Source organism: Leguminivora glycinivorella, chromosome 16 (genome assembly GCF_023078275.1).
Source record: "Leguminivora glycinivorella isolate SPB_JAAS2020 chromosome 16, LegGlyc_1.1, whole genome shotgun sequence".
NCBI lineage: Eukaryota > Metazoa > Arthropoda > Insecta > Lepidoptera > Tortricidae > Leguminivora > Leguminivora glycinivorella.
In genome coordinates, this window is record NC_062986.1 from 11,353,099 (window position 1) to 11,367,965 (window position 14,867).

The 14,867-nt window shown below is 43.1% G+C and overlaps 1 protein-coding gene across 1 annotated transcript in view; it reads left to right on the forward strand.

Annotated features, from left to right (window-relative positions):
• The window catches only part of LOC125234822 (midasin-like), a 45,824-nt gene that overhangs the window by 23,708 nt on the left and 7,249 nt on the right, over nt 1-14,867 (forward strand). Inside the window, 12 exon segments of the mRNA XM_048141228.1 lie at nt 160-377; nt 700-862; nt 1,161-2,311; nt 2,677-2,806; nt 2,885-3,014; nt 3,808-3,883; nt 4,377-4,593; nt 5,240-5,341; nt 5,686-5,853; nt 6,148-6,501; nt 7,163-7,340; nt 13,723-13,871. Coding sequence (XP_047997185.1) covers nt 160-377; nt 700-862; nt 1,161-2,311; nt 2,677-2,806; nt 2,885-3,014; nt 3,808-3,883; nt 4,377-4,593; nt 5,240-5,341; nt 5,686-5,853; nt 6,148-6,501; nt 7,163-7,340; nt 13,723-13,871 — 3,036 coding nt within the window.

Consider the following 14,867-nt stretch of genomic DNA (forward strand, 5'->3'; position numbering starts at 1 on the left):
CGTTTCGTTTTCGTTTCGCGTCGCAGAAATGCCATTCGGCTACGGCACCTGGTATCATAGGATATTTGCTAGATTAGAATTGAATGTCTACTGCGATGAATATGTCACAATCATCACAAATTGTTCTTAAAAAGTATTTTATTAGCGATACCTTTTTAGGTCGACGCAACACTTCCCAAAGACAAACAGACATCTCAAGCCAAGAACATCGTGCAGCAGAAACGCAAGGCCGTCGCCGACCTGTTCAAGGCCCTCAGCAAGATTGGTTTGAACTACCGTACGGGGCTGGTTATCCTGGCGGCGGCTGAGCAGGAGCTATATGATTTTACGATAGCCCCTGTTGATTTGGACGCGGCTATGAGCTATTTGAAGAACAGGTAACGCTTTCAAATATCTTAGTAAGAACATTTTCATTGAACTGTTTATGAGATTCTAAGATGTCAATTATCTTGGCAGGGTCGCCATATCCGAACGGCTTTTTTAAAATAACAAAACCGGTGAAAATTATGATGTACTTATTCTGATTAAAATGGGGTAGAAATGCATGTTTACGTAATATACTACACCTCAGCCTTAGATCAGAATGCCCCATATATTATTTTTTAGAAGTTTAATCATCTGAATCTATAGTAAACAGACGTTGTTTAAAAATCTTTTAATATGTGTGTATTCAACCATTATTGGTATATTCTTTTTTAGACGGTGTGATGCTTCCCTGAGCCTACTATGGTCTGGCTGCGAAAAGTACTTCCACAAGAATATAGCGCGCCACAGGACTCTGTCTGCGGCCCTACTGACTCCTCACCAAGATCTAGGCATACAGAACATTGAACGGTGCAAAGGATTTGCGGCACAGTTATTGGTATGTATATAAATAATAAAATATGCGGTTTAGATTTTCATAAAGTGATAAATCCATTACGTCATTTTGGCTGGCAGAAATTTTTTCATATTTGTAAAATAAAAGTTCATAACGGACGCCACATTTTGGTAACATCTTTCGCGACGGACCGCCGTCCATCGATTATAAGTTTGGAAACTAACATTCTACAGTAATATTTTAACGTTTCCAGAATGACGGTGCTTTGTATCGTGTATAGAAACAACAGTTTTCTGATTCGCTTAACCATTTAAACATCTAATCAAAATATTTCTTGCAGAAAATGACAAACTCTCAAAAGAAGTCCATATCAAAGTACTCCAGACATCTCTATGACTTACGGACACTAACAACAAACCTCACATCTGTGCTAGATGTTGACTCCACTGACGTGAATATTACCACTCTAAACGAAAAACTGAAGACCCTAATTGAATGCTACGCTAATGCTAGCATTTTACTCGACCAGTTTAGTGTGCTTATAAAATCCTGCCCAGAGAAAGAACTTAGAGCAGAATATGAGCCTGAGTTCGATTCCGTTCTCTCACAATCTCCAATAGTACGCTGCTTCAAAAACAGCGACGAATGGCATGCGTTATACAAAAAGATAAAAAGCGTCATATCAATCGTTGATAAACAAAAGACGGCTTTACACAAACTATCAAACACAATGCCCAAAGAACTTGGAAGCGACTTTGGCCCTCTACCAAATGTTTCGCAAAGTCATATAGACGTCACCAATGATGCTAAAGCTAATCTGGAAAGCATACAAGAAGAATTGGACAGTGTTTTAACAGAATATCATTTCAAATTACAATCCACTGTAATAACGGATGAGACACCTGAACATCCTATACTAAAGAGTATCGCTAATTTGTCAAGATATGTAAAAGAAACTTTGGAACAACTAGATACTTATGACGAACCAGCTCACGTTTCCATGGAAGACACAGAAAACAAAAAGACTGAATTAATAAGTAAGACTGAAGATTTAGTAGCCACAATGCTACTCATAATTCAGTCATTGTACAAAAAACATTTACCAGAAGATAAATCAAACGTAGATTTGCTAAATGCGATAGATGAAATAATAGAAAATGGCGAAAAAGACAAGGAGCAATCAAACGAAATCCTAGAAGATAATCATTTGAAAGAACTTTTACAGGATAAACTATCAAGTGATGCCAGGTCTCTAAAACTTGAAGCTTTGGTGACCAAAATTAATAATTTGTTGAGGAATTATGTAGGATTTATATCGACAACAGACCAAGTAGAAGAAGTAAAGAGTGTGGTTATGAGGTTGGTCCCAATATTGGAGCAAACTGTGTTGTTCGTGCAATACTTCGTCACGCAGAAAGTGGCCGTGCACAGAGTTTCGTGTAAGATGCTATCGGTGCTGTTGAAGATTTTCTCCGACTTAGCAACGAAAGGGTAAGAAAATAAATTGTAACAATATTTTTGATCTAATGAGTTTTAGTAAATATCTATATATATCCAAACAAAATCCTCCACTGGGTCTATCTGTTTTTTTCGAGATAAACTAAAATAAAACCGATTTTTATGTAGGTTTCACCTATCAATTCAATACCTAGAGTGATTCTCGAGAAACATGCTTATGTCATTATATTCTACATTCTAAACGAGATCGATTAGAGCCTTTAGAGGGTAACCTAATCTACCCTCCGTTTGAATATGACGAATTCGGTTAAAATAAATGCTAATATAAATTTAATAACGACAGTTGCTATTACGACGTGCTTAAAGAATATTCTAACATATTCACCTATTTTTTATAGATTCTGTAAGCCGTCTGATATGGATATGGAAGATGGGGAAGGTGAGGGTGGTCCAGGGAAGCTTACTGGAGGCACCGGATTGGGCGATGGCGAGGGACAGAAAGATGTTTCCGAAAGAATCGAAAATCAGGTACAAAAAAAACTTGCCTCAGTTGTTGACTGTCTTAGTACAATCAAAGAATCTTTGCTAAAGCTATTTGTTTAACAGGATCAACTGGACGACGCTCAGCGTCCAGGCGAAGAGAAAAAGGAAGAGGAAAGAGACTGTAAAGAAGAGGAAAAGGGAGTCAATATGACTGACGACTTCGATTCCCACCTGCAGGATGTCGAACAAAAAGGTTAATTTATTACACTTTAAGTTCTCGCGTTTTGTACACATTTTTTTATGACACACACGGGTCGAACACTATAATAGTATATTGTGCAACAAGGGGGATTTTGTCAACGAGTGTTAATAACTCGCGACAGCCGCAGGCTGGAGAGAGTTATAGACACGAGTTTACAAAATCCTTACCCCCTGAGTTACACACAATATTTTTCATCACATTTGAGAGGAAAACACAGAGAAAAAAATCCTAAGGCAAAACCTTCAATGAATGGCGGTGTTGTACTGCTCGTTGCTATGGCAACGCGGTCAAGCGCAAATAAAAAGCGCAAGCGCAGATTGCAAATTATAACGACTTATCTACGTGAAATTTACAAAATAAATGTTAAACACACTGAAATAATTGTAAAACATAAATAAAATTCATTTTTCATACCGTATAATATTTTTTTATAGCTTAATAGTCAAATTTTAGTTAGTTTTAGTAAAAAAATCCTTGGCTGTACGGATTGTATTAATTTTTAAAACTAAATCCTCTTTATACTAACGATTGAATCCTCCAACACTGCACCCAATAATGCAATGCGTTAGCGTTTATTCGCTATTTAAAATAATTATGGCAAAATTTGCGATATAAGGTCCAAATGTCATAGAATATTGTTATGTTACTTATGTTTAAAATGGGTACCTTTTTCCACATGTGTTCTTTACGCAGTATATTGCACTGTTGTTGCAATGATGAGAACGATTGTAAGTTGTGAAATTATTTCAATTGTTAATTTTTTTCACGATAATTTATTCTTCAGAAGGGGATTCAGATCAAGATGACGATGAGGACGATGCTGACAAACAAATGGGAGATACGGACAATGCAGCCGAAAAGTAAGTTTTAACTGATTAAGCTATTCCCATTGATTGGGTCGTTTTCGAAACACTGAATAAAATTCCCTTCTGCTCAATAAAATTAGCAGGAACTTCTTTCCTTCGACATTTAATGCATATTTTATTTCATTTTCTCGATTCTACGCGAGGGAATTGCTACGTTTTCCGCTTCGTGTTAGTGTGAACCATCGTTAGATCTCAATGTTGAGGACATTGCTTTTTTATCACTATTTTAAATATATACTTTCGTTTATACTTGTAGATGGCGTTAAGTGTCACTTTTGACATAGATTTATGGCTCGAAAGTGACACTTAACGCCAATCTACAAATAATCGATGGCAGCAAGGCATTTTTTGAAGCGTCATCTATGTGTGGTGTAATGTATGCGCGTTCTTAGACGGTTGCATTTTAATGTATGGTATGGTATGATCTTCTAATATAATATTTAATCTATGCTAATTGCTAATACAAATCTGTTTTGTAAACTCGTAGACTAGATCAACAAATATGGGGCTCAGAAGACGAAGATATCGACGAGGAACAAAACGATAAGAAAGACAAAGAAGAAAAGGGTAAGGGAGAAAGCACGGGCGAGAAAGAGATGGGTGCTAAGGAGGAGGAACAAGGACAGGACGATGGGAGTCAAGGGAAAGAGAAAAAGAAGAAAGATATCAATGAAATGCAGGAGCCGGAAATTGACGATGATCAGGTAAGTGAAAAAAGTTATTTGTAGGTTTTTATTGATAAAGTAAGAACGTTAAGCACGAAGTACTTCGCCTGCCTATTGCTATCTCTTTCGCACTTGCATAATCATACTGCACTCATTGTCTCGCTTGCACAGTGTCATTGACCGCCGGAATCATACGCGGTGCAAAAATATATTTAACATGTGCGATAGAAATAGGAACAGGTCGATCAATGTATCTTTAATCTAAGTCTCTTGTTATTTAATCGATGTGGTCTATTAAAAAGTCCACTTATCTGTAATAGGGATGACGACTACATAAAAAAAATGGCATTCTGTTTAGTCCGTCATCGTCAGCTAGATCGTCCAAAAATACTGAATACATATTTTTCGCTTTTACTAATTAATGAAAAAATACAAAGATATTATAGAGAATCAAAGTTCCGGAGTGGGGGCTTGTGACGTCACTTCTAAGTAAAAATTGTACCTAGGCGTGACGTCACGCGAAAGTTCAACGCCCTGTACCGTCGTCATTTTTCGTTTACGAGAAAAAATAAAAAATACGTGTCTAAAATTCTTTGATAATCTAACTGACTCACTAATTAGTTTTTTTTAGTCGTCTCGCCTATTGTACATATACTTCATAGAATCTAATGTGTTGTCTCTCTAGGTGGATCCATTCCATGGCAACCAACAACCTCTACCGGAACCTGAGGATTTTGATCTTCCCGACAACATGGATGTAGATGGCGATGAAGCGGGCGATGATAAAGTAAGTTAGAACAACTTTTTTTTTCCATTTAAAGTTTTATTTTTTTTGTAAAACACGTTTACATGTCATAACAGTAAAACCAATGCGTCGCGAAACTTACACTGACATAACAAAAAACATAGTGAAAAAAAGGGAACAATATTAAAATTAATAAACAATTATTTCGGCGATGACTTAACTGCGTGGCTCCGTTGCGTCGTTTGCTGTGTAGGGTTCGACAGGTTGCCCCGGAACTTAATAAAATTAAAACAATTTAAATAAATACATGTTTTTTCAATACAGTGTTTCATTTGTCATAGTCTCTTACTTATCAGGTACTTTATAACTCCTTATATTTTCTACAGGACGGTGAAACTGAAACAGAGAATCCGTTCGACATCGACGTGATGAAAGAGAACATTCCAGAGGAGCCAGAGGAGGAACAGAAAGAGAAGGATAACACCGGGTTGGAGGTGTCCAGTGATGAGGAGGGGGACGAACATGAAAAGGGGGAAGATGGACAGGATAAAGAGGTAAGGAAACAATACTTAAGGAGAGGTAAAGAAAGAACGAGACAACACTGAGATGGCCCCGGCGAGTGACAAGGAAAGGAATTAAATGAAGATAATAATCATAAATAAATATTGGGGACAGCTTACAGATACCAACACAGATTACGCAGCAGACTTAGCAAAGCTGGATGCTTATGGATGGAGTAAATACTATATTGTCTTTTATGTAACATAAAATACAAAATCTTTATTGTTGTCCAACAAAAACTCAGCAGTAAACTTAATTCCTTCACTAATACGTACTCAAATTTTCAGGATTCACAAGATAAAGAAGAAGGTAAAGACGAGCAACCACAAACGGAAGACAATAAAGACGAAGACCCCACAGAAAACGATCAAACCGAAAATCCCGAGATGGAAACAGAAGAAAATCAACCAGAACAAGACCAACCGGATCCCGAAAAACCAGAAGAACTTCCCACCAATCCTGATAAGATAAATGAAGAAGACCAGTTGGAAGAAAAGAAGGAAGCTAAACCACAAGCTGATCCGTCGACTAATGACCCCGCGGCTGGTGAGAAGGCGGAAAACGCCGAGGTTGAGCGAGGGACTGATGATAACGTGGAGACTAATGCGGAACAAAAGAAAGATGAGGATTCCGCACCTTTTGTGAGTGAACTTTCAAACGTAAAAAAAAAAAACCATGTTATGTCAGATTACACAGACCTTCCACGCGAGTTTGTCCTTTAAGTGGCACGTTAGAAACAATTTTGCCTAAATTGTTAATTACTTTGGCAACTGTCTGTGTGGAAAGCAAAAGGGTCACGGAATGTATATGGCTCCATACATTCCACAAGTTGTCGTGTTGAGACAAAATATAAATCAACCAATGCCACTATCAATAATGTAATGTCATGATGGACATTCATCCATAAACCTTACTGTAAGTATATGACGGAGATTGGTCCGGATTGCCACCATCTTCAGACATCAGGGCGTTGCTGGGTCATCGAGGAAGACCACGACGATAATAATCAACGATTTATTTTAAACACTTTCAATTTTACAATAACTGATAGGTAAACAACTTGATGTAGAACAATTATAGCGTGGACAGTTCCGAGGTAGCTCTAAGACTTCTTGTCTAGCGTGGTAGCGTGGTCTCAGGTATCCCGGCTCCATCCTAGCGGACGAAGTGGGGACAACTGGTTGGTTGTGACGTTAGCTGTCCAGCTGCATCACTTCGCGCGCTGAGCTACAATTTTATTGACTGTCCGTGCCAATATCCGGTTTGTCTCCGACATATATAATTTAATCGTTTTCCCAACAGGAGCAAGCCCAAGAGCAAGTTGGCGAGGACAGACAGTCAACCGGTCGCGCAGAACTAGATAAGAGCGACAAGGGGCATCGCGGCGAAAAGCAGGCGGCCAGTCGCTCCAACCAGGCGCAGGAACAAAACAAGAGAAAGGAAAACAAGCCGGGACAGACGGACCAGGAGAGGACACTGGGTAAGACTGGATCATAATCTAAGAAGTTCTGTAGTCTGACCAGTCCTTTGTAGTCATTAGAAAAGCAGGAGTCGCTTCAAGGCATGGATACTGGGTAAATGACAAGAGAAACGACCTATTGTCCCGGAGCTGTAAGTTCACATTTTTGACACATTTGTTTTGAAGTATGTTGCGATGTGGCTAAGACGTATCGTTTGCCAAATCTAGCGATTATTTATTCAATTTCAATTTCAATTTATTTAATAAAATATAAAAATGTAACATTACAGGAGACCTAAATCATTACATTTCTTAAAGTAAAGTACATACAGCTTATTTGACAAAATAACATTAATGATAAATACATTTAAATAGAATTCAGTACGACGAACATGTAAAATAATAATAATAAAAATAAAGAAAGAAACGCACGCCCACCATCCCCGCCCGCCTCGTCCAGCTCCCCGTCCGCATCGTCGTCGGGCGACGAGTTCGCCACGGCGCCCGACACCGACGGGTCCAGCGACGAGAGCGGGCCGCCGCCGCCGCCGCCGCCACCACCTGCGCGACGAGGGCGGCCACCGCTGCCGGCACGCTTGGGGCCTGCGGGACATCCTGCCCCGCCCACGGCTCCCGCTGCCGGTGGTGTAGTGCGTCGCATGACGTGGACTCGACAAATAAACGAGAACGTCATGCGCGCCTATTACGGGGCTACAGAGGGGGGAACCCGGCTATCCGCGTACCGTTCCAAGATGCTACCTCTGTTCCAGGCACTCGAGCCATCCATCACCGTATCGGAGCAGCGACTATCGGATCAGGTGCGCGTCATTCAGCGGTCAAAGCGGTTGGATGATGCCACACTTGATCGGCTTCGCCAGGAGGCTCTCGCTGCTCGCGCGGACCCCGCCTCGGGGCGGAATTTGCCCGCCATGTCGCCGGACCCGGTGCCCGAACCCGACCTGGCACCGGATGCGCCGCGGGTTGATTCCGGTAACGACGGCGGGGACTTCGCGAGTCAGAGCGAGAGTGAACCTGCCAATGAGCAACTGAGGAGGTCTTTGGAAGAGGCGATTACGCAGTATCGCTCCACAAACAACCCTAGGCCACGATTACCACGTCTGCCCATGAATAGACGCAATCTAGCGCTAATAGGAGCCTTAAATGCTTTACTAGATCCATATATGCGGACTAGTAAAGATCTAGATGATACACACTCGATCATGTACTGCGGGGCCATCGCGGCGTGCCGTGTTGCTCGAGTCAAGTTTCCGGACGCTGACCGTGCAACTAGGACCGCCGGAGGTGTCCCTGCATGGCAAGTACGGATCGAGCGTCGTATCAACTCGTTTAGGACTCTCATTGCAAAGCTGATCTGCTTCAGAGGGGTAATAATCGCCCCCGAGTAATGCGCTTTGTGAACCAGGCGTTCGCGGGGACGGGCATCAGGCCCCGCGACTATTTGGCCAATGTCACAGAGCGCATCGACTTCCTGAAGCAGAAAGTCTATGCATGGGCAAGCCGTATTCGCCGCTACAGAAAGCGTGTGGACCGATTCCAGCAGAATCGTCTTTTTCAAAGCGACCAAAGGAAAGTATACCGAAGGTGGGAGGAAACCGACCCTCGTGTGTCCGACGTGCGGCTGCCGGATGCTACTGCCATGTCTGATTTCTGGCGTAGCATCTGGTCGGTGCCCGTTGAGCACACGGAGGGCGAGTGGATGACCGTTGTCGAACGCGGGTGCGAGAACATCGAGCCTATGGGGGCTATCACCATCAACCCCGACGACGTAAGTTGTGCTACCCGTACGGCCCAGAACTGGAAAAGTCCTGGACCGGACGGATTGCACAACTTCTGGCTAAAATGGTTTCGATGCTCGCACTCGCATTTGGCAACGCAATTTCAACAAGCCCTCGATCTTGGTTCTCTCCCACCTTCCCTAACAACTGGTGTTACTTTCCTGCTCTATAAGTCCGGTAGTACCACGGAAGCAAAAAACTACAGACCCATTACGTGCTTGCCTACACTTTACAAGCTCCTTACATCCATTTTGAGAGCAAAAATTAACGCGCATATTGTCGCTAACAACATTCTGGCTCCCGCTCAAAATGGATGTAGAGTTGGGTCCCGTGGTACTAAAGAGCTCCTCCTCATAGACATGACCATCTGCCAACAAGTTCGGCGGAACAGGGGAGCCATCTCGGCCGCTTGGATTGACTATAAGAAGGCCTATGATTCGGTGCCTCATTCATGGCTGAGAAGGGTATTGGAGCTGTATAAACTTGATGCAGCTTTAATATCCTTCCTGGCTGCATGTATGAGGCAGTGGACCACAGTCCTTCGTCAACCAGGAGGCAGGGATGACCCCCTGGCCCGCAGGACTTCATAAGGATTGAGCGAGGAATATTCCAGGGTGACAGTTTGAGTCCATTATGGTTCTGCCTAGCTCTGAATCCCCTCAGCACGCTGCTGAAGGATTCTGGGCTAGGTTGCCGGCTTCGGAGAGAGGGTGAAGTCATCTCTCACCTTCTGTACATGGACGATCTCAAACTATTTGCACCGAACACCCAAGACCTGATGGTGCTATTGAAAACCACAGAAGTTTTCAGTACCGCCATCAGAATGGAGTTTGGTGTCGATAAGTGTGCGGTTATGCATGTACAGCGGGGGGAGGTTGTAAATTCAGAAAATTTACAACTTTCTGAGACGATGTCGTTCAGATCTATCTCTGAATCAGAAACCTATAAGTACCTTGGTATGTCACAGTCGTTGGGTATTGAGGATGTTGGCATTAGACGGTCGGTGAAGGAGCGCTTTTTCAGTCGGCTCACAAAAGTCCTTAACAGTCTTTTGTCAGGAGGCAACAAAGTGCGCGCCTTTAACGCCTGGGTAATGCCTCTACTCACATACTCCTTTGGCATACTACGGTGGACCCAGACTGAGCTGGACGCCCTGGATCGGAGGGTCCGTTCACTGCTTACCACACATCGTATGTTACACCCGCGCTCGTCTGTTATGAGATTGTACATCCCACGGAAGTGCGGAGGTCGAGGCTTCCTAAACGCCAAAGATCTCCACAACCGTGAGGTGTACAATCTCAGGAATTACTTCCTTAACAACGAGTGTGGGATGCATCGTGATGTGGTGGCAGTTGACGGAAACCTCACGCCGCTCTCCTTGGCGAAAGAGAACTGGCGCAAACCTGTGGTACTAAGTACTGCGGACCGCAAGGCGGTTTGGGAGAGCAAGCAGCTACACGGGCGGTTCTACAAGGCCCTCACGGGACCCGATGTAGACCTGCTCGCATCGGTGAACTGGTTACGATTCGGGGACCTCTTCGGAGAAACCGAGGGTTTTGCCTGTGCAATTGCGGACGAAGTTATGATGACGAACAACTACCGGAAATATATCCTGAAGGACGGTACGGTCGACATTTGTCGGGCATGCCGCCGTCCCGGAGAGTCACTCAGGCATATCATTTCCGGTTGTTCTCATCTTGCTAACGGCGAGTACTTGCACAGACATAATCTCGTAGCCAGGATTATTCACCAGCAACTTGCTCTTCAATACGGCGTTGTGGACCGCGAAGTACCGTACTACAAGTACTTACCTGCGCCAGTTCTTGAAAATGGTCGTGCCACGCTCTATTGGGATCGATCTATTATCACTGACAGGACTATTGTAGCCAATAAGCCTGACATTGTAATAATAGATCGACTGCAACGCCGGGCCGTGCTCGTTGACATCACCATCCCCCATGATGAGAATCTCGTGAAAGCCGAGAAGGACAAGTCCAGTAAGTACCTAGACTTGGCTCACGAGATAACCGCCATGTGGGATGTTGATTCAACGATCATTGTTCCGATAGTCGTTTCAGCGAACGGTCTCATAGCGAAGAGTCTCGACCAACATCTTAAGAGACTCTCGCTAGGTGGCTGGATCAAGGGCCAGATGCAGAAGGCGGTGATCTTGGACACGGCACGGATAGTCCGACGGTTCCTCTCTCTGCAGCCCTAACCACCGGCAGCTTGGGCCCTGCCCCGCTGCTGGCGGCACCCTAGGTTAGGTTTTTTATAATGTGTTTATATGTTTTTTATATTGTTTTGTATGTGTTTTTGTATTTTACTTTTATATTCATATTATAAAAAGCTTAGCCTAAGAAGCAAAATAAATAAAAATAAAATAAAAGCACAGTAAATTAATATTAGGTCAGACTTTCGCATATCTTCAAACATTCACTCTCAACAACCGTCCAGCCATCCGCAAACACATCACATGAGTGCTGCACAGCACCGAGCTTATTGAGCGCGTTCATCGCTCGGCAAACTGGTGAGTTGCGCCGCGAGACCGTGCGAGCGGGAGGGACCGCGAAGAGGCGCAGGCGGTCGGCGCGGAACCGTGCGCGCCCGTCCGGGACGAATAGGCGGCATGCCTCACCAACTAACTCAGGGCAGTCAAGACGACCTCGCAGGATACGGAGGACTGTCACCAGCTGGTCGAACAGTCTCCGTGTCGCCAGTGCGTTATATCCCAGCGTGCCCTGTAAGTAAGCTGTCGGATACATGAAAGGGTAGTATCCGTACAATTTCTTATAGAGAGTACGCAAAAAACACTTCTGAACCTTCTCGATCATCAATGCATAGGTTGTTTCGTATGGATTCCATACACACGCACTTGCTTCCAGTTTGGATCGTACAAGAGCAGTGTAAAGAATTTTAAACACTCCTACATGCGTAAACTCTTTGCAGTTGCGTGTAACAAACCCCAGGCGCTTGAAACCTTCCGTCACCAAAGATCGTATGTGGTCATGGAACGTAAGCCCAGGATCAAATACCACACCCAAGTCCTTCATAGAATGAGTGCGGGAGAGCGGCTCGCTATCAATGAAATAGGTCGCGGGTATTTCCTGCCTAGCTCGGGTGAAACTCATAATGTAACACTTGGCTACATTAAAAGAGAGGCGGTTTTTAACACTCCATCGATGTATCGCATCCAGGTTACGTTGCATGTCCCGGCAGTCTATCGGGTCTCTGATATTTACCATAACTTTTATGTCATCAGCATATAACAGCAGTTTACCAGAGACCAGACAGCCAGCCAGATCATTTACCATTATGGTAAAGAGAAAGGGGCCTAGCAAGGATCCTTGGCTAACACCTGATCTCGTAGGATACAGGTCAGAGTCGAAACAACCTAGCCGAACGAATTGTTTACGATCCTTCAGGTAGCTAGCAAACAGTTTTAGGAGTGATGGGTCGAAGCCCACCACTGACAGCTTCTCTAGGAGGATATCATTGTCGACTTGGTCAAACGCCTTCCTGAAATCAAGGTATGCAACATCAACTTGGCATCCTTCATCCAGTTTTTCCGAGACGTGGTTTACGAGACTGAGCAGGTTTGTATTGACGGAGCGCCCTTTCCTGAACCCATGCTGCGCATCATTTAAATAAGGGTCAACTAAGGTGTACAATTTCGAGTGTAGGACACTCTCGAACACCTTAGCAAAAGAGCTCAGAATGGCAATGGGACGATAATTTTCGGCTCGCGACTTTTCACCTGACTTTCGAATCGGTGTCACTCTTGAGGTTTTCCAACTAAGAGGGTAGGTGCCAGACTTAAGCGCCAGATTGAACACGTGGGCTAGAAGACTCGCAAGTAGGGATTTAAAGGCCTTGATTATGAACGCGGGCACGTTATCAGGACCAAGCGCACAATTCGGTTTCAACTTATCAATTGCCAGACTCACCTCATACTCAGTAAAACCAGAGATACTTATAAGGTTTTGACTACCAGCAGCTCCCGCTGTTTCTGCACTTAGTTTTGGCTCACGGGAGAGAAACACAGTACTGAAATAGTCAGCAAACGCACCTGCTGCCGCTTGTCCACTAAACATACGGTCCCCATACGTAATATTGGACTCGAAACCGCCCTTGGTTCGCAAGTTCGATACGTGTTGCCAAAAGGATCTTGGATTCGTTTATGAATTGGTTTAATCGATTAGGCCCTATGTATATACATGGAGACGCTTAAACAAATATACGATTTCTATCAACTTACTGAAATGTCATTTGAATCGAAATGACAGACTCTGCCACAGCACTAGAATAAAAATTAATGATAAATGACATAATAAGTAAATGCTGCGTGATAAATTAACATCGTAAAATACTCACTAACGAAGATCCGCAGAAATGTAGCATGTGTTAGATTATGTTTAAAGTAAGCGAAATATTGTTATTAAGTACTTGATTTTTTTGTAATATTATTACAGGAATTTATTTAAAATTTCATTTCACCAGAGTAATTCGAACGCATCGATTGCATATAAGTATTAAATAGGTCAAGCTATTTTCAATGCTTTGCTATAATATGAATCACATCTTTCATGAACCGATCTTTTTGACAGGTGACGTAAACGAGGATAAGAAGAAATCTCGTACTCTGAACGTGGAACGCGAAGAGGAGGCGGAAGACGGAGCTGCGGATGACGAGGATGGAGAAAAGGATGCCGACGCGTTCCAGCACGTCAAACAGGCTAAGAAGGACGACTTGCAGGTATAATTGCAATTACATTATCAATCAATCAATCAATTTTTTATTCGTAATAACTACAAAAAATACACAAGTAAAAAACAAAACAGAAACAGCAAATAAAATAAATTAAAACATATAGTTACCACGAAATGGTCCCGACTCAGCATAAATGCTAACACGAGAGCCAGCGCGTACTCCTGAAATGTACCTTTTAGGCTTAAAACTAGGTGGCGCTGTTTCGCAGCCTGGAAGTGGCCAAAATCATATTTTCCCGAAATATTATTACGTGTTTTTATTTTTTATAAGAACAAATGACGCTTCTTTATTTTGATATCATAATATCACGTCCATACACATTTTACTTACTTACTGCGATGGCTCAGCGACCCGAAGTGGATCTTGGCCTCCGACACTAGATTCCGCCATTCGCTCCTATCCTGTGCGATCTGATGCCTCGGTCACTTGAAGGTCACACAGGTCTTTCTGGACCACATCGATCCACCAGTACCTGGGCCTTCCGATCGGCCGTTTTTCAGTAGATCGCCACAAGTGAGCTCTTTTGGCCGCACGATCCTCTCCCATCCTCTCCACATGGCCGAGCCATCGCAGACGAGAAGCCTTGCCGATACACATTTTGAAAAAAAAAATGTTAGGCATCATCAGTGTAGTTATGATAGTATTTAATAGATGGCGCTAAAATAAGGTACGATTCTTAGTATGAAGACTGTAAATCCTATATAAATTATCCTTGGTAAAATCCTTAGTGCCTGTCAAAGACCTATATAACTTCGTATAGACAGATAAAGTCTAAGAAAAAAACGTACCCCAAAACCATACAGAAAAAGGTACGGTGAGCTAGCTGGCGATACACCTTTGGGGTACGCTCGGCTAGATGGCGCTAATATTAATATTTGTCATTTTAAAACATATCAAGTTAAGAATATGGGCCAAATTGTCAAAACTGAGGTTCAAAAGTTCTAAGTTTGTTTCGAGAGATGGCAGTCTATGCACTGTGAT